This window comes from Rana temporaria, chromosome 10 (assembly GCF_905171775.1).
Source record: "Rana temporaria chromosome 10, aRanTem1.1, whole genome shotgun sequence".
NCBI lineage: Eukaryota > Metazoa > Chordata > Amphibia > Anura > Ranidae > Rana > Rana temporaria.
The window spans coordinates 57,499,741-57,523,651 of record NC_053498.1 but is presented as its reverse complement, the minus strand read 5'-3'; the positions used below and the strand labels follow the sequence as shown (position 1 = coordinate 57,523,651).

Below are 23,911 nucleotides of genomic sequence, written 5' to 3'. Positions count from 1 at the left end.
AAGAGGAAGGCAACGCTGGAAACTGGTGAAATCGGCAAAGCCTTTGTACCCCAGGGCACACATCAACTATTTGACAGGCAAAATTGGTAGCCTGAGGAGTCCATATAATAGGAAGCACAATCTGGTCCAGGACTCCGAGAGATCGGGAACAGCAGCAGATGACATATATGTTCCCAGGCTGTGGTCATACCAGAGCCTGCGTCTTTTGTCAGACCAAAATGAACCCAGGCCATCATTTTCTTGTTTTCCTTCCACACTTGCTTCCAGGCTGTGGCTCTGGTGTTGGAGTTGTAGCAGGAGGGGGAGGAGGAGGAGGGGGAGGAGGATGGTCGAACTCACAAACATGGCTTTTGTTTGTGAGTTTGCCAATCAACTCCTTATTTAGGGCCAGATAGATCACTTTCTCAAGGAAGAGGCATTGGCCCTCTTCCATTTCCTGCATTTTGCAGGCTGCCATGCAGGCATAGGCCTTTTGAAGATGGGGGGGTGTTTTCTGAGGGCCGCATTAGACTGCCGAATTAACCCAAGTGCTGCCTCCAACATGTTCCTCCCCTTCCTGGGCCTTTTGGTTGGAAGGAAAAAACATGAAATACCCCCTCAAGGGTGGGACTTTATAAGTGACACAAACACGTGAATGAGTAGAAAAATATATAGCAAATTTATTTAAACAATTCAAGTCAGGACATCATACAGTGTCCTAGCAAGGATAAAATACCACATGCAAGTGGTATACAGATCCTATTTGTAAAGCAATAAAACAGACATGAGACAAAAATTGGTCCAACCCGACAGCCGTTTCGGTATCTGTGATCCTTCTTCAAGGGGTATTACAGACGATCATTTGGTTGGAAGGGGGAGGGACCTGGGATTCGGTCAGGCTATTGGGCCCGGCCACCTCCTGGCTGCCACTTACCCCGGCCACCTCCTGGCTGCCACTTACCCCGGCCACCTCCTGGCTGCCACTTTTCACAGTCTTCTCCTAGCTGCCACATTCTACAGCCTCCTCCTGGCTGAAGCTTTCCTGTGTATGAAAAAGGGACATAGTTTTAGTTTTGGTTAATCAATCACACACAATTTTCAGCTTGTGACTGTTGCAAATTGAATGTGAATAAATAGAAAAGACTATCATTCTGACCCCAGCATTTTTCATTCTTGTTTCAATCATTTTTGGCCACTACTGTCTATTGATATGTAAAACTATTTGTTAAATCAAAAATTAGTGATCAATAATAACATCTAGTTAACATCATTAATTTTAGGACAAGAAATATGTTGAACGATGCTATACCTGGCTCAAGCTGAGCTCCCCCACCTCTTCCTGGGTGGAAGGCCCAGGTGGGACGTCGGAAGAAAGCGTTGAAGGAAGAGTGGAAAGTGATGGCCTGATTTCACTCTGGTCTGACAGAAACCGCAGTCTGTCATAGTACCACAGCCTGGGTACATAAATGTCATCTGCTGCAGCTCCTGATCTCTGGGAATCCTGGACCTTCTTGCACTCCCTATTATAAGTGCTCCTCATGCCACCAATTTTTGCCTTCAAATAGGGGATGGTTGCTGTGGAGACCTGCGGCTTCACCAATATCAGCAATTGAGCCAGTGCTGCCTTCCTCTTTATTTTATTAGTATAAAAGGGGTGTTTAATCTGCCACAGACAGGGCATCTGCCTGTACTTATCAATGAATAGGGGGAGAAAGTCATGATCGTTGAAGCGATCCATTTTCTCTGCAAGACACAAGACAAACCCTAATGTCAGGCTAAACTCTCCTAATATTGTCCCAATATAGGCCTCAATCTATAAGCAGTATAGGCCACTGATGCCCCAAGTTAAAATTGTACCCTCGTTATCACGTTTGGCGCTTACACTACTCCTTCCTCCACTCACAGATCGTATGTACAACGTACGCGTGCTACGCTTTATATACACTGTGCATGTGTGAAACTCCACCCACCCCTGACCATCTTTCTAGTATATTCCCTGCCCCTTCTCTTTCGGCGCAGACGGAGAGCACATGGCGGAAACACAACAGGTGCGTGATTATAGCAGTAACGAGGAGGTAAGAAAGATTCTTTCCCTAGGGAAAAAAATCACACAGGCCACTATTTAAGGCCTGTGTGATGACGCACGCATCATTGGCCTATCCCCGACGATGTCATTTACGACGAAACGTGCGTATGAACGGCCGGATTTTGCGTGGAACGTCATCACGCTCACGAGGAGATACACACACACGGAGACCAGCTGACAGGACTGGATCGGATCAAAACGCCACTTTCTGTCTATCCCATGCTGTTTTAATTCATCTTAATTGTAAGTGCAACCCAACCTTTATTAAACCTGCGATCTTTGCAGTACTTCACTATGGAGTGTTTTTGTTCATTTTTCCAACATATATGAGCCATATTATTCCATGTGTTGGGGACTGTTGCTGAGGATCTTCCCTTTCCATTCACCTGCCGGAGAAAGTCTGATTGGGAAGACTATAATCATCCCTGTGCCTTACTGACCGCTGATATAGCGGTCAGTGGATTCGGTAAGGAGACTACATCTCACTACCTGGGTGTCCCTTTTTGGTGGAAATAGATTTTTTTCAGTGCACCTCCCTTCTTTTTTCAAATTATTAACCACTTCACTACTTGGGACTTTTACATTGATATAATATTGGTTTAAAACGTTTATTTTATATCATCTTATTCATATTTTTTTGAATTTGTCACCATTTTTCACTTATTTGGTTATTATCACTCAATATTTCTAGCGCTGTACCTTTTTTGTATTTTAATGAGGAGGTAAGCCCGGAGCCAGAAAGGTCCTGATCCAGGAGGAGATATAAGGTCTCAAATATGTACTTTGTAGAGATGGTGGAGATGGTGGACATCTTGAAGAGGGCCGACTATGATGGGAAGTATAAACCGTACCCAAACCCAAATGTGAGAAAGGCCAAGATCATGACTAAAGTTGTAAGAAGTCTGCACAGGAATTTTGGGGTACGGCGATCCAAGGAGCAATTGAGGAAACGCTGGTCAGACCTGAAATTGAGGGAGCACGATCAGTACAGAAGGATCAGGAAACTGCTTCTAAAAAGTAAGTATTTGTCCTGTGTTCCTATTATTATTATTACTTGCATGTTTCTCCATGTGCTTTTATTTACTGTTGTACAGTTTAAAATGTCAACTTTAAGGTTTGTGGGCACAGTAATCGGTCGTAGTAAAGATTGTTTGTTCACCCACTAGTACAATGTTTTTGGCAGATACAGGTTAACTACATTTGGTCATGCCTATTTGTATTAAAAGAAATTTAGTACATTGTTGTCTAGATGTGTTTGTAACTAGAATGAAATGCAAACTTGATTCAGTGTAAGGAGAGGACATTCAGCAGCAGTTTCCACATCTGGACTCAGGAGCACTACTGTGGGACACCAGAACAACCTTTTTAGGGTGTCCCACACAGGTTCTTCAGTGAATACTTGGTGTGTCTCCATGTGTGAAACTTGTCCAAAAAAGGTAAGTATTCCAGCTTTGGTAAGGGAAAAAAATCATCTTGGAACTCTGCCAAAACAGACAATTGTACCACACTTCCAAGCAATGTTTCATGTTCCTATTTCGGGCCTCAAATATCTGTGTGCTAAGTATACCTTTTGTTTAATTCACATAGGGGAGAAAAGACTCGGGACATCTGAGGACACCAGAAACTCCAAACCTCATAAAGAAGGGTAACCTGAGGATGTGGAGGAAGGAGAGGTTTATGAAGTGGGTGAAATAGTGACTACAACAGGTCAGTGTCTGAGACGACAGCTTCAGGTAATAGATGTATGCCTGCATATTAATAATACATGGTGTGTTTTTTTTATTTTAGGTGATGTGGATGTTGTGGAAGAAGAAACTAATTTCACCAGTGCAAGTGCACACATACTCATCGGGGAGATAATGGTGTGCAAACGTTATTTAGAGCTGATAAAGGAAAACATCAATGATGTTCAAAAAAAATGAAGAACATCATTTATGTTTTAGGCAGAATCTAAAACACACAAAAATGTAACTGTTTTGTTGTGGATTTTTTTCTTTTAAATCAAGTTTTAAAGTATTTTAAAAGCCAAATTTTGAAGATGCACACAGTGTGACAACATATGCTATCTGCCATCACAGGATATCAATGTACGCGTTTTGTGGGTGCAACCCCTTCCTCGCAACTCAAGTAGGTGAGAGGAAGGGGTTGCACCCCCAAAACACGTGCATTGATGCCTCATGATGGGAGATAGCACATGTTGACAGGTATGGGATCAGGAGGGAAATCCCCGTTTTGACTCCCAATTTGTGTGCATCTCCAAAATTTACAGGAGTGACATAACCCCATTTGATGAAGGCAAGATCAACACAGTTTTGACATACTAATGTCCGATATTGCCTTCACTTTTTCAAAGTTGAACTTTGTAAGTTCTGGAGTTGCGTATGTTATGGTTTGAAATATGCCTGTTTATCCACTTCCCATCCGGGCCAATTCTGGCACTTCGCTCCTACATGTAAAAATCATAATTTGTTTGCCATAAAATTACAAAAAAATCCCAAACATTATGTATGTTTTTTTTAGCAGAGACTTTAGAGAATACAATTGCGGTCATTGCAACGTTTTATCTTGCATGGTATTTGAGCAGCAATTTTTCTAACACGTTTTTTGTGGAAAAGAGCCCATTTTTTTTGCATAATGTGAAAGATGATGTTACGCTGAGTAAATGGATACCTAACATGTCACCCTTCAAAATTGCACATGCTCGTGGAATGGCGCCGAACTTCGGTACTTAAAAATCCTCATGGGCAATGCTTTAAAAATGTTTACTTGTTGCATGTTTTGAGTTACAGCGGCGAAACCTCACATGCATGGTTCTGAACACCGTTTTGATATGTGGGCGGGACTTACATATGTATTCGCTTCTGCGTGCAAGCTACCGGGGACAGGGGCAAAAAAATTATAATAATTGTTAATTTTACTTTAACCTCCCTGGCGGTATGATTATGTCAGATTTTAGGTGCTGAAATCGGTACCATTATTTTGCATGGAAATTTAGCATTTTGTATTGTAGGCCTGTAATTCTTAGGAATAACTCACTGAAATCTGTCCAAACAAGAGTCTAGTAGACATCTTGGGTATGATAAAGTTTGAAAAACAAAATCATAAATTATAATATAATAAATAACTATAAATAATTATAACAAATAATAATATAATTATAATAAAAATTATTCAATAATGTAATCAAATCAAAAACACTGAAATTTGCTCAGTTGCAGAATTGTCGCTGTCATTATGAGGACACCGCTCGATCACACAGCGGAGAGGCATCGCAGGATCCTGGGACAAGGTAAGTAATTCCCTGCCTGTGGACACTGCGAGGTGATCCCGAGTCTGGCTTGGGGTTATTGCTTTTGGTTCTGAAATTCCACCCCGAGCCATACTCGGGAATACTGCCAGGGGGGTTAAACTTTTCACTTTGACACTTCAAAAAAATAAAATAACAAAATTGACCAATTTTATTCCTATTACAAGGAATGTAAACATCATATGACAGGTCCTCTTTACAGTGAGATATGTGGTCAATAAGACCCCACATCTCACCTCTAGGCTGGGAAGCCTACAATAAAAAAAATTAAAAAATGATCCTGGCTTCCCAGCCGAGGCGCCGCCGTTTTTTTAATGCAGAGGCCGGGCGTTACGTCATAACATCACGCCCGGCCTCCGAGCGATCATAGAGACTCCGGCGACCATCTGGTCCACCAGAAATCTCTACGGTAGGCATCCAGGGCCGCCGGATCCGTTCTCCAACTCATCGAAGGCATCGGTGAGTCGGTAGAAAAAAAAATTATATTTCTACTTTGTACCCGCAAAGTATTCCATATATTTTTGACTGACTTCACAGGCGTTTTGGGGGAGGCAAGCCAGGACGGCCAGCTTCAAGTGCCGTCAGGGTTGTTTGTTCGGGAGATCCGTCCTCAGGCACAACTGAGGCCACATAGTTTGTTTAATTTTTCTTTAAGAAATTATGGAGTATGAAGCATGCAAGGACAATATGATTCAGTTTATATTCCGCCATGTTGATTGCAGTGAGGAATAGGTGGAACCCGCTAGCCATTATCCCAATAGCATTCTCCACCACTCATCTGGCTCTGGCCAGCCGGTAGTTAAAAACTCTCTGGTCCCGGGTGAGGGTCCTCATGGGGAATGGCTGCATCAGGTGTTCACCCAGCCCAAGCGCTTCATCAGCGACGAGTCCTGACACATTATCTTTAGCAGGTGGCAATCCCAAGCCACCATTCTGGAGCCATCTGTAGAACTCGGTCTGGGAGATGACTCTACCATCCGACATCTGGCCATTCTTCCCCACGTCCACATACAAAAACTTGTATGTCGCCGACACCACCGTCAACATCACTATACTACTAAACCCCTTTAATTATAATAGTATGACCCCAACTTGGGGGGTGGGACGGTATGGACGTGTTTTCCATCAATTGCCCCTCCGCAGTTGGGAAAGTCCCACCGCTGGGCAAATTGGGAAGTCACAGTCTGTCATTCCTGTGGAGTTGAAGGAAACTGTGGAGTCAAACAAGAAAAAAAAATAGTACTTTTGCACATAACATTGCAAGCAGATTGGACACAAACATTCTTGGCCAACATCAGTATAACATTTATTTTAAGGCGTATTTAAAGACAAAAATATAAAGTCCACTTATCAGATTCCTCACCTCCTCTGATGGCCCATTGTAAAAATTTTAGGGTGGGGGTTCCAACTGAGTTTGGGACCCAAAAAAAAAAGCCTCTGGCACTCTGCCGGAATATAAGGTCAACAATAACATTTGTACACATTTTAGGGGGTGTTTAGGGTAAAGAACTACAATGGAGCTGACAAAATACATTGTTAAGTGACTAGGCTAGGTGTGTATTGGCCCATGATAGCATGCAGGAGAGGTTATTGAAGGCAAATATGCATGAGGACAAAGGGGACATTCACAACATATTACAATCATGGTAATTAGGGAATGATGAAAAAAATACAATACATTAGCAAACATTAAATACATAGAATTTGATATTAAAGGAGAAAACTTACCTTAATATAGTCCTTCTGCAGAACATGAATTATGGCAGAACAGGTCTCTGGAATAATGATCCCCAGAGCCTGGGGAGAGATGCCCGTCGAGAACTTGATGTCCTGCAAACTTCTCCCCATTGCCAAAGTACAGCAACGTGGCTACTAGCCTTTGTTCTGGAATGATGGTTTGCCGCATGCAGGTGTCCTGCTTTGTAATATAGGGTCACAGCAAAGCCAACAAATGGTGAAAAATGGGGTCCGTAATTCGGAGATAATTCCTGAAATCATCAGTATTATTCTCCTGGATCTCCTGCAACAAAGGCATATGAGAGAATTGGTCACGCTGGAGGAACCAATTCTTTGTCCATGAATTCCTCCCCACCCTGTTCATGGATTGGGCTTGGGTCAAAGTAAGAACCCCAACACCAAGCCCCTGCACAGCGCGTACCCGCAACATGGCTAGAAAACAGTCGGGTGGTAAGAACAAACTAACAGAATGCACTGAAAAACAGAAAGGCCTGAGAAGAGTGAGCTGAAAATCAGAAACGAGCAGACAAGAACGCACTGAAAACCAGATACAAACTGACTACACACACTGAAAAACAGATACGAACCCACAAGCACAAACTGAAGAGCAGTAACGGACTGAAAAGCACAAGGCTGAAAAGCGTGAATTGTCTCTCACCAAACTTCTACTAACACGAGATTAGCAGAAGGAGCCCAAAGGGTGGCACACTTGGTATTGAACTTTCCTTTTATAGTGCCATTGTACGTGACCGCGTTCTTGGCGATTGGAATTCCCGACAACATTTGTGCGACTGTGTGTATGCAAGACAAGTTTGAGCCAACGTCAGTCGGAAAAAAATCCACGGTTTTGTTGTTTTAATGTCCGATCGTGTGTACGCGGCATAATAGTTAAACAGCAACGGTACAATGCATAAACCATTAATAACAAGAACTATATATTGCAAAGGATGTATGAGCTCACAAAGGGATTTACATGATGGCTAACATGTCAAGCAAGATCAGTGATAGAAGGTAATTAAAAAATATATATATATATTACATCACAGAAAAGATTTATAGGATAATACATTGTTTAGACAAGATGATCATGTAGCATTAAGTCTTTTGATTCATAATGTTTCCTTCTGCAGGATCCTCTTGTCGCAGTGGCCACTCCTGGGATCTTTGGGAATAACTTCCAATATTATAAATGATGCAAATCATGTGTCAAAACAATGGTATAAATCCAGGTGGCAATGGTATAAATCACTTACTGGGTGATCATCTTGTCATTGTAAGAGTAATATATATGGTCATTGCCTAAGTTGTGGAATGGCTTTACCAATATAAAACGATCAGCAACAACAGATCATCAAGTAGACCTCTCCTTGAGTGCTGCAGTTCACATGAAATCCAGCAGTGAATGTTTCCACATTGGAGAGATCGAATTGGGTGCCCTCTCTCACCCAAGGACAACAATTACATTGTCCGCATCTGTACATCCCCCTGTGTAGATTTTCTGTCCTCTATTAGGTACATAGTGACTGTGACATAGCGATTGCGAAAGGAGGCATTTCTATGGAGTACTAGCTCCGAAAATACCTAATGTATTTGGAAACAATTGGATCATCTAATAGCAAATAACAGTATTTGGATAGTAGATAAAGTCCTGATGCTGGGCTGAAAACTTGGTGATGAATTTGACCCCAGAAAAATTATTGGTTGTGGGATTCGTTGTGTTAAATTTGAACACCAATGCAGTCCTGTTCTGTGCTAGGGCTTTGTTGTATGCCTTCCTAAGCAGGAAATTGCTATAGCCACGTATGAGGAGGCACTGTTTAAGTAAGGCAGCCTGTGCTTTGAAGTCTGTCAATTGTGTGGTGTTTCATCTCAAATATACTGCGTATAAGGTATACTATTAGAGGCTTTGGGTGGACACTGACCGCATGCAAGATAATATTGCTGTATTCTTGTGATAAAGAGTGGCTAGGCAAATATTGAAATATATTTAAATTTGTAGATCTAAAAATATGATCAGATGGGATGGTAACTTAATGTTGATTTCAAATTGCAGTTATTGATGTTGATTTGTGCTACAAAACAAGTTAGAGCCGGTTCACACTGGGGCGACTTGCGATCCGACTTCATGTCGCCTCAAGTCGTCCCAAGTCGCGCTGTAGAGAAAAACAATGGAAGTGAATGGGAGCGATGTTAATACACACGACTCAAGGCGATCCGACTTCAGAAAAGGTTCCTGTACTACTTCATTCCGACTTGTAGGCAATTTGTACCCATTGATTTCAATGGAAATCGCCTCAGAAGTCGGATCACTGTCTTAACTGAAGCGACTTTCCAGGAAGATAACATACATTTCTCAGGCAAACCTCTCCTGCCCCCCTCCCTCCCCTCCCTCTCCCAGAGCTGATTGTTGTTTTATTGGCCACTGGAAAGTCTCCTGTCCTGGAGACGACTTCAAGTTGTGTTGTAAATCGCCCCAGATCGCCCTGTGGTTCATGTTCAAGTCGTGTCGGAGTCGCTTCTGAAAGTCGCACTGGAAGTCATGTCGCCCTAGTGTGAACCGACTCAGCGCCTCCGCTAAATAGTTGTACACGTTTGCAAATATAAGTGAAAGCTGCACTGCCTCACCAAGGTTCCTCTGTAAACTGCAGTACCATCTCTTAATTTTGAGTCTCCAAGTTGGATTATATACTAATGCAATAGATACATTAAAGGAATGTACAATGCCTTGAAAAAATATTCATACCCCTTGACATTTTCCATGTTTTGTCATGTTACAACCAAAAAGGTAAATGTATTTTATTGGGATTTTATGTGATAGAACAACAGAAAGTGGCACATAATTGTGAAGTGGAAGGAAAATGATGACTGGTTTTCCATTTTTTTTACAAATAAATATCTGAAAAGTGTGGCGTGCATTTGTATTCAGCTCCTTTTACTCTGACCCCTATAACTAAAATCTAGTGGAAACAATTGTGTTAAAATAAATCTGTGCAAGTATATTTAAAAACACCAGTGACAGCAAAAGTATTCGGTATTGGACTAGGTATGGTTGAAGGCGATCAGTGGACAGCTGCCTCTACTAATTGCTTCCACCTAAGAGGAGCAAGAAAGTGTTCAGAAGAAAAAGAAAGTAGAGTTGGCACTTGTTCTACGGAGCCAAATGCTCCATAAAAGAGGCTCCTAGTGTAAGGTGCAGTGTGCAGTATATATCATAAATGCAGCTATAAAAATAAATAAAAAAATACATAAAATATATATCACAGTGCTGTGCAAATTAAAGTGCTATTGTGCCTATGTAAACACTGCTAGGTAAAGAAAATGCTCCGTAGGACCAGCGACAACTCTACTTTCTTTTTCTTCTCAAATCTAGTGGAAACAATTGCCTTCAGAGGTCACCTAACTCAGGGCCGGCCTTAGGTGTTCAGGCGCCCTGTGCGAGCTAATCTTGTGGCGCCCCCCCCCATCTTCACCCCCTCGCCCCCTGGTCACCTAAACATACACAAAGAGAAAAAAAATATTTGTAACAAATAATTTGTTTTAATAAACAGACAGACAATTTAAGTGCGTCTCAATGGACCTTTCACACTGAGTCCTGCAAGCAGCATCTTAGGAGCAGCTTTTGGGCCCTGAAAAAAAGACGCTCTAAAAACGTCCCTCTCCATTGAAATGAATTGAAAGCGCTGTAAAAACACCTTACCCTTTCACACTGAGGCACTGCAAAAACGTCCTAAAACGTTAGGGTCTTAGGGGTGCTTTACCAGCACATTGGGATTGCAGATGATGAGGCTTCGCTTGAATAACGCCTCAATAACGCTCGAATAACAGTTAAGCCTTTAATTGCCCTAGATCAGGGGGTCTCCAAACTGCGGCCCAGGGGCCAGATGTGGCCATTTTCTTGCTTTTATCTGGCCCTTGGGGCAATATTTCATCTTCTGACATAAAAAATGGGGCACAATTCCCCCTAATGACACCAACAATGGGCCACAATTCCTCCTAATGACACCAACAATGGGCCACAATTCCTCCTAATGACACCAACAATGGGGCACAATTCCTCCTAATGACGCCAATGGGGCACAATTCCTCCTAATGACACCAACAATGGGGCACAATTCCTCCTAATGACGCCAATGGGGCACAATTCCTCCTAATGACACCAACAATGGGGCACAATTCCTCCTAATGACACCAACAATGGGGCACAATTCCTCCTAATGACACCAACAAAGGGGCACAATTCCTCCTCTTACTGACACAAAAAACGTGGCATTGTTTACTCCCGATACCGGAACATTTTTGCTATTTCCAGTGGCCACAGTCCGGCCCCCTAAAGTCTGAAGGACAGTAAACTGGCCCTTTGTTTAATAATTTTGGAGACCCCTGCCCTAGATGATTAACCCCTTGCCAGCCAGTGTCATTAGTACAGTGATCACTGTATTAGTGTCACTGGTTCCCACAAAGTATCAGATTGTCAGTCACAATATCGCAGCCCTGCTATAAGTCGCTGATCTCCGCCATTACTACAAAAAATAAAATTCCATAAATATATCCCATAGTTTGTAGACACTTATTAGGATATTTTGTACCAACAACATTGACCTAAATCAGAGGTCTCCAAACTGCGGCCAGGGAGCCAGATGTGGCCCTTTACTTGCTTTTATTCCGGCCCTTGGGTACAATTCCTCCTACTGCCACCAATGATGGGGCACAATTCATCCAATGACACCAATAATGGGGCACAATTTCTCCCAATTACTCCAATGATGGGACACAATTTCTCTCAATGACACCAATGATGGGACACAATTTTTACTGACAAAACCGATTATGGGGAAACCATTACTCCCATTGACACCAATTATGGGGCACAATTTCTCCCATTGACACCAAAGATGGAGCATTGTTTTTTCCCCACTGACATCAGGACATTTTGTACTCCAAATGGCCACAGTCTGGCCCTTGTTTAGAAAGCTTGGAGACCCCTGGCCTAAATTTATGAAAAAACTTTTTAAAAAAATTGGATATGTTATATAGCAGAAAGTAAAAAAAAAAAAATGTTTTTTCAAATTTGGTCTTTTGTTAAAACAAAAAAACATGGAAAAAAATAAAATAACGCAGAGGTGATCAAATACCACAGAGAAAAAAAAATACAAATTTTATTTGTGTACAGCCTTGCATGACCGCACAGTTGTCAGCTTAAGTTATGCAGTGCACATCGCAAAAAATGGCCTGTCATGGAGGGGGGGGGGGGGTAAATCTTCCAGAGGTCACGTGGTTAAACCGGGAATTTTTTTTCCCAGAGTTTATTTATACTTCAGGCAATAAACCTGGGGTGTCACAAACGTGAAGTGATCCTCTGTAGGAGTTTTCCATATGACAGAGGTGCAGACATAGCCGGGGGTACATGGTACCAGTACAGGCCAATTACAGACTGCCTGAAGTATAAATAAACTCTGGGCAAAAAATTGGACCTCTGGAAGATTTACCCCCCCTTTCATGATAGGCCATGTTTTGCTATGTGCGCTGCTTAAAGTGGAGGTTCACCTAAAAAAAATAAAAATAATTATCATTGCATTTAGGCTATTTAGTAGAATGAGAATCGGCGTTTGTTTTTTAAAAATGCTAGCGGGACATACCTTTTTCTATATAGATGATCAACGCGGCAAATAACAAATAAATATATAAGACATAAAAATCAATAGTACCCTACTGGATATTGCACCCAAAAGCACCAGTGCTGCAAATATAGAAAATTGTGCAAACAAAGCAAGATAATTCCACATGCAGATAAAGTTCATGTAGTAGCAATATCCAAATAAGATGCCCCTGCTGGGTACTGCAACCAAATGCACCAGTGCTGTAAAACATCTAAATATGTGCAAATATGGTGAATAAATAGATAAACCAAATATATTTCATAGGATAATAAAGTTCCTCAATAAAGTGTCCTTTTTTGTGTTTCACATCCCACATCAATGTGTCCAAGCAAATAAATACATCAAACAGATCCTAGCGGTGATAGAAATGAATATATGACGGTGTGATCACTCCTTATGTACTAACAGCTCACCTCAGACATCAATACCTTTGATTTTTTACAGCACTGGTGCTTTTGGTTGCAATATCCAGTAGGTTAAGGTTGTCTTATTGTATTTATTTGTTATGTGCACATTCACTTGAACTTTATTAATGAATTTGATCTGTATATATGGATTTTTTTATTTTTATCAGTTTATTCCGCGTTGTTTGCACATTTTTAATAATGTGATCTCTGTTATGGGTGTACCTTATGTTTTTAGCACATTCATCTGAACCTCTTGTGGCACTGAATTAGGGATTGCCACACAGTCACAAGTCCCAGCATGTCCAGGACTCCCCCTTTCCCATGCTGGGTTCCTGTCACTTCCTCACATATGGGATGTTCCCAGTACAGGGGGGAGTCCAGGGAAATCTCAGCCCCCTCAATGTATAGAAGCCCCCCCAGCCATGTCAGTGTCCAGGCTGGACTTTAGAATGCTCCGGCTCCCTCCACAGTCCACATACCCCCCCCCCCCCCCTGCATCTGACCTCTTGGTGAACTTGCTTGCAGAAACTTCTCTGGCTCCTAATCGCTCCAGTTTAAAAGCATGTATCTCCAGCCGGACCCCTCCATGACTGAGGACAGGTGAGGGGGGCGGGGGTGGGACGAGAGATGAGGGATGTGAGGAGAGATGAGATCGCACTGACTTGCAGTGAGAGATGCAAGAGGTGGAGGGGGCGGAACCAGCTCACAGAGCAGCAGGGACAGGGAGAACACTCACGCTGCTGCTTGGAGGCAGTCACTCTGGATACGATGTTCTATGGAGAGCTGATGGCCCGCCCATTCAACTCAGCGGTCCCGTGCGTTGGGAGTGGTCTGTCACATTTTTTTTTCACAGTCCCTTCCCTCAAGTGCCCTGGCGAGATGTGACAGTCGCACGGCGCCCGTACTGTCCAAGGCGCCTTGTGCGATCGCACAACCCGCACAACGCAAAGGCCGGCCCTGACCTAACTTGTAAATAGAGCCCACATGTGTGTAATTTAATCTCAGTATAAATACAGCTGTAAAACCCTCAGAGATTTGTTAGAGAACATTAGTGAACAAACAGAATCATGAAGGCCAAGGAACACACCAGACAGGTCAGGGATAAACTTGTGGAGAAGTTTAAAGCAGGGTTAGGTCATAAAAAAAAATTCCCAAGCTTTGAACATCTCATGGGCACTGTTCAATCCATCAATAGGAAATGGAAGGAGCTGCAGAGATCCACAGATCAGGTGGGAGAATCTGTCCACATGACAACTAATAATCGTGCACTCCACAAATATGGCCTTTATGGAAGAGTGGCAAGAAGAAAGCTATTGTTGAAAGATAACCATAAGAAGTCCAGTTTTGTAGTTTGCGAGAAGCATGTGGGGTACACAGCAAACATGTGGAAGAAGGTTCTCTGGTTAGATGAGAACAACATTTTACTTTCTGATTTAAAAGCAAAATGATATGTGTGGTGGAAAACTAACACTGCACATCACCCTGAACACACCATCCACACTGTGAAGTATGGTGGTGACAGCATAATGATGTGGGGATGTTTTTCTTTAGTAGGGATAGGGAAGCTGGTCAGATTTAATGGAAAGATGAATGCCAAATAGAGGGTAATCTTAGACAAAAATATGCAAAAGACTTGAGATTGGGGCGGAGGTTCACCTTCCAGCAGGACAACAACCCTAAACATATAGCCAGAACTACAATGGAATGGTTTAGCTCGAAGCATTATCATGTGTTAGAATGGCCCAGTCAAAGTCCAGACCTAAATCCAATTAAGAATATGTGGCAAGACTTGAAAATTGCTGTACACAGATGCTCTCCATCCAATCTGACAGAGCTTGAGCTATTTTGAAAGAATGGGCAAAAATGTCACTCTCTAGATGTGAAAAGCTGGTAGAGACATCCCCAAAAAGACTGTAATTGCAGCAAAAGGTGGTTCTACAAAGTATTGACTCAGGGGGGTTGAATACAAATGCCCCCCACACTTTTCAGCTATGTATCTGTAAAAAATGTTGAAAACTATTTATCATTTTCCCTCCAATTTACAATTATATGCCCCTTTATTTTGTTCTATCACATAAAATCCCATAAATACATTTACGTTTTTGGTTGTAACATGACAAAATGTGGAAAATTTCAAGGGGTGTGAATACTTTTTCAAGGCACTGTATCCCTGGAGGGAGCCCATTCCTCCATAAAAGCACATGGACACAGTAGAAGCCCTTTCCATGTGCGCCTTACTTCAAAATCTAGTTATAAATGCAAGTGGTTGCCATTCTCATATAGCTTGCTCGCCGAGTTTGGTGTGGAAACACAATGTATGCCATCAATTGCCACTACGAGCTGCAAAGCCACTACCAACGCCAGGAAAAAGAGGCTGTTTCTCTGCCTCTATTCTGCCACCGGACAGGGTTGTCGGGAAGAGGCCTTTGTCCCCATCAACATGGGGACAAGGTGCTTTGGCGTGGGGGCATAGGGTCCCTCCTGCCCCAAATCACCCACCCTTCATGTTGAGGTCATGTGGTCTGGTATGGTCCAGGAGGGGGCGGTGCTTGCTCACCCCCCCCCTTTCCTGGCCTGCCGGGCCGCATGCTTCGATAAGGGTCTGGTATGGATTTTGGGGGGGAACCCCACGCCAGTTTTTTTTCCATTTTGGCAAGATCCTCAGCCCACAAGCCGCACCGCAAGTCGGATCAATCAATGGGCTCTCATAGGGAACAATTTATTTTGACATTAAAAAGAAGTATCCAGCATTAAGACGCGTTTAGCAGCCTTTACCAGCGTCAAACGTTTTAACAGCTCTAATATTGGTGCTCAGAACGCACTGGCCCTGTGTTTTTTTACAGCGTGAAAACACATGGGTTTAAACAGAAGGAGTTTGAAGTATCTAACTTTAAGGCCTCATGCACACTGGACGTTTTTACAGCAGCTGTTTTTGTCAGTAGACATTTTTTCCTACAGTCATTAAACTCTCCATCATGTTATCCTATGTGTCCATGCACCTATAGGCTGTTTTCAGCAGTTTTGGGCAGTGGCGTTTTTGAGTGGTAAAAAAAACTCTAAAACAAGTGCTAAAAGCAGCTGTAAAAATGCCCTGTGTGCATGAGGCTAAAGGAGGAATTAGCTCTCTCCTGGCATACCTGCTTTAATTTATCCACTGCTATATACAGTATGCTTCAACTCTGAGATTCTCAAATTGTAGCATTAGGGCTTCCGCATATATTTGCAAAAATGTGCAACTAAAACCTGTTTTTAACGTAAATTGTCACAGGGCCTTTTTTTATGCTAGCTGGCAAGTGTGCTGGGAAATCTTTTCCCTGGAGAATAAACTCTACATAGAATTTGAATGGAAATTGTGGCCTTGTGGGTGGGCGCAACAAAGAGCAATCTGAAAAGAGAATGTGCAGCATTGAGGAAGCCACATAGCCATGATTTCATTGGATTGGGGATAGATGAGTACAAGACTGGGAGAGAAGGCGAGTGGTTACAAGTATAAGTGGAACTGCACTAAATGTGCAGTTACTCATTAACACAAAGGTGTAACTCTGGAAACCTTGACAATTAACTTGAATAACATGCAGATGCTTTAATGATTGCACTATTTATTGTTGTGGCTGGGAAGATGGCAGAGATCACATGCATAGCATTGTTACAGGACCCAAAAGGCAAGGATGTGCTTGGGTTCCTGATTTCAAGGCCTTGATACAGTCATGGTGCACAACTTGCTGATAGCCCACCCACTTCTGATCACTTATTTCAAAAGTATGTGTGTGTGTGTGTTAAGCTGGCCATACATGGAGTAAAAATTTAGCCGGTTCGGCAGGAAACTGCTGAATTTCGATCCATGTATTGTAAGGTGACCAGATTTTAAAAATGAAATCCGGGGACATATTTTTTATTTTCTAGTAATGGCAACAATCAGCGACTCTCTGCCCGTCGCCGCCCGCCTCACAGCCTCTCAAGTCTAAGGCCTTGTACACACGATCGGAAAAAAACGATGAAAACGGACTGAAGTTCAGTTGTCTTTCGGTCCAAAAAAAGAGAACTTGCTTTAAAATTGAACCGATCGTTAGTACGCACGACCATCGGTTCAAATTCCATGCAATTGTTCTTGTAAAACTAGCGTTTGTTTTGGAGATAGCACATTCATCACGCTGTAACAGACAGAAAAGCAACCCCAAGGGTGGCGCCATTGGATTTGAACTTCCCCTTTATAGTGCTGTCGTACGTGGTTTACGTGTCCGCGTTCTGACACGATCGGTTTTTAAACTGATGGTGTGTAGGCACATCAGACCATCAGTCAGCAGAAAACGGTCCTTCGGACCGTTCTCGTCGGATGGACTGATCGTGTGTACGCGGCCTTACTCTTCGGGCCCCGGCTACTACTGGGTGGGGAGCGGAGGAAGATCACTCCGCCAGGGAAGGCAAGGAGATAGGCAGGTGGCTGGCTTGGATTTGAGCCAAGGCAGAAGAACATGCGAGCAAAGCTGAATGGGCATGCGCCCGAAACGGAAGAAATATTCCCTCCGCTCCGACCAGCACATGATCATTCGAAAGGGGCACAGATAATGGGAAAAATACAACCCCCCTATGCTAGTAGGCACGGCGGAGCGGGGGGGGGGGGGTGTAATTCAATTTTTTTAAATTTTAATTCTGCACTGACCGTCTTTGAAATTGCCCCTGCCCCCTATTAAATCCAATCTGGGGACAAAACCAGGGACAGACTTGGTCCGGGGACAGTGTCCTCAATCAGGGGACTGTCCCCTGAAACTGGGGATGTCTGGTCACCCTAATGTATGGGGAGGCTGGTTAAACACAAGTCGATCTATAAATTGTACGACCAGCCTGTTAGCTTTTTCCTGTTCAATCAGTGCTGCTGGCTATAACTGATCACTGTATTCTGACTGTGGGGAAGGCTCCCCATCGTCAGAATACAAAGGCTCAGCAGCAAGAATTTACAAATGAGGTTTGTAACTGATAAGTTATGATGATGTCCTGTAGCTGAACATGCATAGTCAGTACAATGATGCATAGTCACTTGCCAAATTTTGCTATTACACCGCTGTGTAATGGATATTGTGGGCCAGATCCAGAGAGAGAGTACGCCGGCGTATCTACTGATACGCCGGCGTACTTTCAAATTTCCCACGTCGTATCTTTAGTTTGAATCCTCAAACCAAGATACGATGGCATCTGGGTTCGATCCGACAGCATCGTACGCCTTCGGATCGCAGATGCAATACTTCGGCATCCGCTGGGTGGAGTTTGTGTCGTTTTCCGCATCGGGTATGCAAATGAGCTTTTTCCTAAGATCCTCGAACGTACGCGCGGCCGTCGCATTTTCTTTTATGTTGTCTCTAGTCGGCTTTTTCCGGCGTATAGTTAAAGCTGCTATTTTGCGGCGTATAGATAGACTTGCCATGTTAAAGTATGGCCGTCGTTCCCACGTCGAAATTTGAATTTTTTTTTTTTGCGCAAGTCGTCCGTGAATAGGGATGGACGTAAGTCACGTCCAAGTTAAAAAAATGACGTCGTTGCGACATCATTTCGCGCAAAGCACGGCGGGAAATTTCGAAACGGAGCATGCACAGTTCAATCGGCGCGGGGACGCGCTTCATTTAAATGAATCACGCCCCCTACCCGCCGATTTGAAAATTACGCCGCCAGAAATACACTACGCCGCCGTAACTTACGGCGCAAATTCTTCCTGGATTCGACTTAAAGCCAAGTAAGATACGGCGGCGTAGTGTATCTCTGATACGCTGCGCCTGTCCATTTCTATGTGGATCTGGCCCTGTGTTTCTGTTTAAGTAACCCCTATTATTGCAAGGCTACTGAACCAGCATGATTTCTAGATTATTGTCCTGTACAGGGGTCAAGTCCTGGGGAAAAAAGTGTGGGAACTCCCACCCAAGATCCACTCTCCCACCAAAAAAAAAAAAATGATACGCTCATATGCATAATTACTGAACTTTTTTCGATCCACTGTACCTTAGTAATCCTTAATGTTACTGCCCGCTTCCTGTATATGGATTCATCAGGTAGTGTGCGGGTATTCCGTCACTTCCTCGATACCGCAATGTCTCCTGGGAGCTTTTGTCATTGTTCCCAGGAGACATTGCGGCATCGAGGAAGTGACGAAATACCCGCACACTACCTGATGAATCCATATACAGGAAGCGGCCAGTAACATAAAGGATTACTAAGGTTCGCCTGCCCCTGACAGTGACTCGAGCTGGGCAGATTGGCTCGGGCGGCTCGGCTGCTCTAGTCCCTCAAAGGGAACTGCGTTCCTGCTGTAAAAAAAGTGCAGGAACTCCGTTCCCACGCGTTCCCGCAGGACTTGAGCCCTGGTCCTGTATGACAATATCATAAAAATTTTCTTTTTTTTTTACTGCTTGTGACTTAGTTACATCAAGCGGCCATCACCCCAACAGACACACTTTTTTAAATGGTCTCTGTTCATAGTATTCTAATTCTTATGTTAGTGTTGTCTTTTTTGTCTTTAGAAACCTTATTTCTACTTGTGAGAAGCCCGAAGACATAATGGATTTTACAAACTACAGGGATGATTCTCTATTCCAACCAGTGGTCCGCCGAGAAGCAGAGTTAACTTACTATGATTCAGATTTTGTTCCATGGCCTGGTCAAGATGACCAGTTAGCATTTGTTGGCTTTCCCAGGGCAGCTGGGGAGGTGGAAGAAAAAACTGAACAACTCAATGTGGGCATGAATGATAATTTAGAGGAAGGAAATCTACAACTTTATGACCATGGTGAGAAGCTAGATGACCCAAGTCCGGTTGATTTCCAAGAACTCAAACGTCTTGCTAATGAAATGGGCCAATATTTTGGTGCAAGTTTTTATTAAAGTAACATATTTTGCTTTAATAGTTACAGCTATGATAATTATTTCACTGAATTTTGATCATTGTTTTGAACTATGTATAAGGGGTATGTTTGCAACAATGTCTTCTGCCTCCCTCTACTTCCAGCATTAGCTACATGGTAATAGAAATAATATCCTAACCTTCAAAAGAATAAAACTGAGACAAAATCCACCCAGGGGAACTAAGTATACCTCTTCACTAACCCCAGTGTTAAAGCATTACTCTAGGCTAATGTTAATTGTCCCCCAGCAGCGGTGGCGTCACTAGGGTTGGTGTCACCTGGTGCGGAAAAAAATTGTGTCATCCCCCCTCCACCAAGTATAGTTACCCCTCAGTACAGACCCCCCTCCACTAACTAGAGACCCCCTCCCTCAGTACAGACCCCCTCCGTTAGTATAGACCCCCCTCAGTACTGACCCCCTCCCTCAGTACAGACCCCCTCCATTAGTATAGACCCCCCTCAGTACTGACCCCCTCCCTCAGTACAGACCCCCCTCATCAGTACAGACACCTCCCTCTTAGTGAAGACACTCCCCTTTAGTGCAGACCCCCCATCAGTATAGAATCCCCCTTAGTGCAGACCCCTATCAGTATAGACACCCCTTAGTACAGACCCCCCTATTAGTATAGACACCCCCCTTAGTGCAAACCCCACAGTACAGACACCCCCTTAGTGCAGACCCCCCATCAGTATAGAATCCCCCCTTAGTACAGACCCCCACAGTATACACCCCCTTGTATAGACCACCACAGAATACACCCCCCTTAGTACAGACCCCAGCAGTATAGACACCCCCTTAATACAGACCCCCCACATTATACACACCCCCTTATGACAGACCCCAGCAGTATAGACACCTCCTTAGTACAGACCCCCGCATTATACACACCCCTTAGTACAGACCCCCGCATTATACACACCCCTTAGTACAGACAACCGCATTATACACACCCCCCTTAGTACAGTCCCTTGCAGTATAGACATCCCACTTGGTGCAGACCCCCCATCAGCATAGGCACCCCCCCCCACATGTCCATCTACTTAAAATGGAGTGTAAGTACAGTACAGATCAGCACGGCCGTGGACGTGTACACACAGCGGTGTGTGTCCCTCTGGCTCCTCCTCCTCACTGGATGTAAACAGAGAGGAGGAGGCGCTGGTGGCTTGAGTCCCCACTGACATGAGCGAGTGTTGGGCAGCAGGCGGCATGCAGTTTTAGCGGTGCCGCTATCCACGGGTGTCACCCCTCTGGCGGGTGTTACCCGGGTGCGACTCGCACCCCCCCCACCCAGCAACGCCACTGTCCAGCAGGTGTAATTTCATACTGTGAGGGCAGGGCATTCTGAATTCATATGTGATGATTACACACTCTCAGTCTCAATATGCACAGAGATTTTACAGCACTTTGGACAACAATCTAAGTATCAGCAGACTGAGAGTGACCATTACTGTGGCAGGCAATATGGGCATTTAACCTTTAGGCACACATGGTAGCTGCCACTATGGAGGAAATTCGGTAAAGCTGCTGCGCCATTTTTCTGGCCTTAACCCTCTTGTAACATATTGTACCAAATTCATGAAGTATCAGCAACACTTTTGGTTTTGACAACGACACGTGCCCCACATTCAAGTAGTTCCAAAATGTGCCACTTTAACATTGTAGCGCAATGCCTGCACCAAATTCAAAATGAAGTACCAACAGTTCACATCTTAAAGGGTCACTAAAGGAAAAATTATTTTTTGCTGAAATGACTGTTTACAGGGTATAGAGACATAAAAGTTAACTGATTCCTTTTAAAAAATGATTACAAATAGATAAAAAATCAATCATATAATGTGCCTGCAGTTTAGTTTCACTTTTAAACTGGTTTCATGTTTATGTGAGCTAAAGAGACACACAAAACAAAAACAAACAAATCCAGGGCAGTGTTTTGTTTTTAAAATGAATCTGATTGGTTCTGTTAAGTTTTAGACACACAGTAATGACAGCTTAGACCACCGTGAAAAGCTCCCAGTATGATGGTTATAAGGAAACAGGCAACCAGGAAGTGTGGAGATCACAGCAGTTTTATAGCAACATCAAAGCAAAAATGAGCAATGAGGACATGAAACCAGTACTGCAGTAAGGTAAAGGAAGCTATTTAGCTAAAAAAAAAAAATTCCTTTAGTGATCCTTTTTTAAGAAAGTGGAGCTAATTTAAACCAACTCTCTTTTGGTGTACCGAGAGATTCTGGCACAGACAGATTTTGTGAAAGTCTCTCATGTGTGTTCTAAATATGACACAGTGTTTACCAAATTTAAGTACCAGTTCTAGACCGGTAAATGAATTGTGTGCATGCTGCGCAACTTTTAACTGTCTCTCACTTGCTCAATGTACACAACAGCCAGATGGGAGCTTCCTGTGCTGAGTGGATGTACCTGTACATCTCTTAGGATGCAGCACATCACAGATCAGGATGTGGGCACTGTGATTGGTCCACCTGATCATATGGTGGCTGTGTCCAGGGCTGCTGTTCATGGGGACCAGTACAACCTACCCGACTGGCCCCCCTCCCACGCGAAAATATCAAAACAATATTTTCCCAAAAAATGCATGGAAATCATTATTAGTGGACACAAACATTCCGTCATACATAAAAAACATAAATTCCATCTTCAAGCCAAAATCCTCCCCAAACAATCATACACATATTCCACCAACTCCCAATCACGCACCTAGCACACATCCTCATTTTTTTCAAACTTTCTATCCCCGTCCTCCTTCTGGCCAACCCCCCCCCCCCACCCCATCTCCCCTCCCAGCACAAATCTTTATTCAATCCCTCTTCTAGGACAAATTCCCACAAATACCTCCTTGTAGCCCAACCCCCTCTAAATTACCCTTCCTAGCACAAATTCTTCCTCCCTACCCAAATACCCCCCTGCCCCAGCACTAATCTCCCAACACCAGCTCTCTGTGTAACTGGTGATTTTAATGTTCAGTTACACAGAGATCACACAGACTGTAGCTATGCCCACACAGTAATACCCCAAGCACCACTGTGCCTGTCCATGTGTCCCATGAACATCTGTATCGGTGTTCCATGAAAACCTGTACCAGTGTACGAGTGCACAAAAACATCTGCAATAGTGTTCCACTGCAATTTCAACATCTGTAGGCGTCTGCCGGTGGACGATCAACATCTGTTACAGGTATAATCAATTTTCAATGATTGGCACCATAGCTTTTAGACTCTATACCTTTCACACAGACTTAATAATATACACTGATTTTGGTTATTTTTACCAAAGAAATGTAGCGATATAAATTTTGATCAAAATTTATGAAGAAAAACTACTTATTTGCAAAATTGTATTACAGAAATTGAGAAACAATTTTTTTTCAACATTTGCAGTAATTTTCATTTATAGTACAAAAAATAAAAACAACCCAGTGGGGATTTAATACCACCAAAAGAAAGCTCTATTTGTGTGAAAATAAATTATAAAAATTTCATATGAGTACAGTGTTGCATGACTGAGTAATTATCATTCAAAACGCAACAGCACTGAAAGTTGAAAATTGGCCTGGGCAGGAAAGGGGGTGATAGTGGCCAGTATTGAGGTGGTTAAAATGCACGTAAGCCACTTTCTCAAATCTGTCTGCACCAGTCTTTATGAATTCCAGGGTAAGTGTTTTAATAGAAACACATTGGGAGTTATTTACTCCCAATGTGCTCTACAAGTGCAAACTACAAACTACAAGTGCAAAGTGCACTTGAAATCGCACTGAAAGTGCACTTGGAAGTGCAGTCGCTGTAAATCTGAGGGTTAGATCTGAAATGAGGGGAAGTTCTGCTAATTTTATCAT

At 43.2% G+C, this 23,911-nt stretch overlaps 1 protein-coding gene across 1 annotated transcript in view; it reads left to right on the top strand.

Moving 5' to 3' along the window:
- The window catches only part of LOC120916589 (dickkopf-related protein 3-like), a 136,086-nt gene extending 116,020 nt beyond the window's left edge, over positions 1–20,066 (top strand). Inside the window, exon 5 of the mRNA XM_040327642.1 lies at positions 19,680–20,066. Within this exon, the coding sequence (XP_040183576.1) occupies positions 19,680–20,040 (361 nt within the window). The 3' untranslated portion in view covers positions 20,041–20,066. The remainder of the gene's footprint in view (positions 1–19,679) is intronic.
- Positions 20,067–23,911: the final 3,845 nt, after the last annotated feature.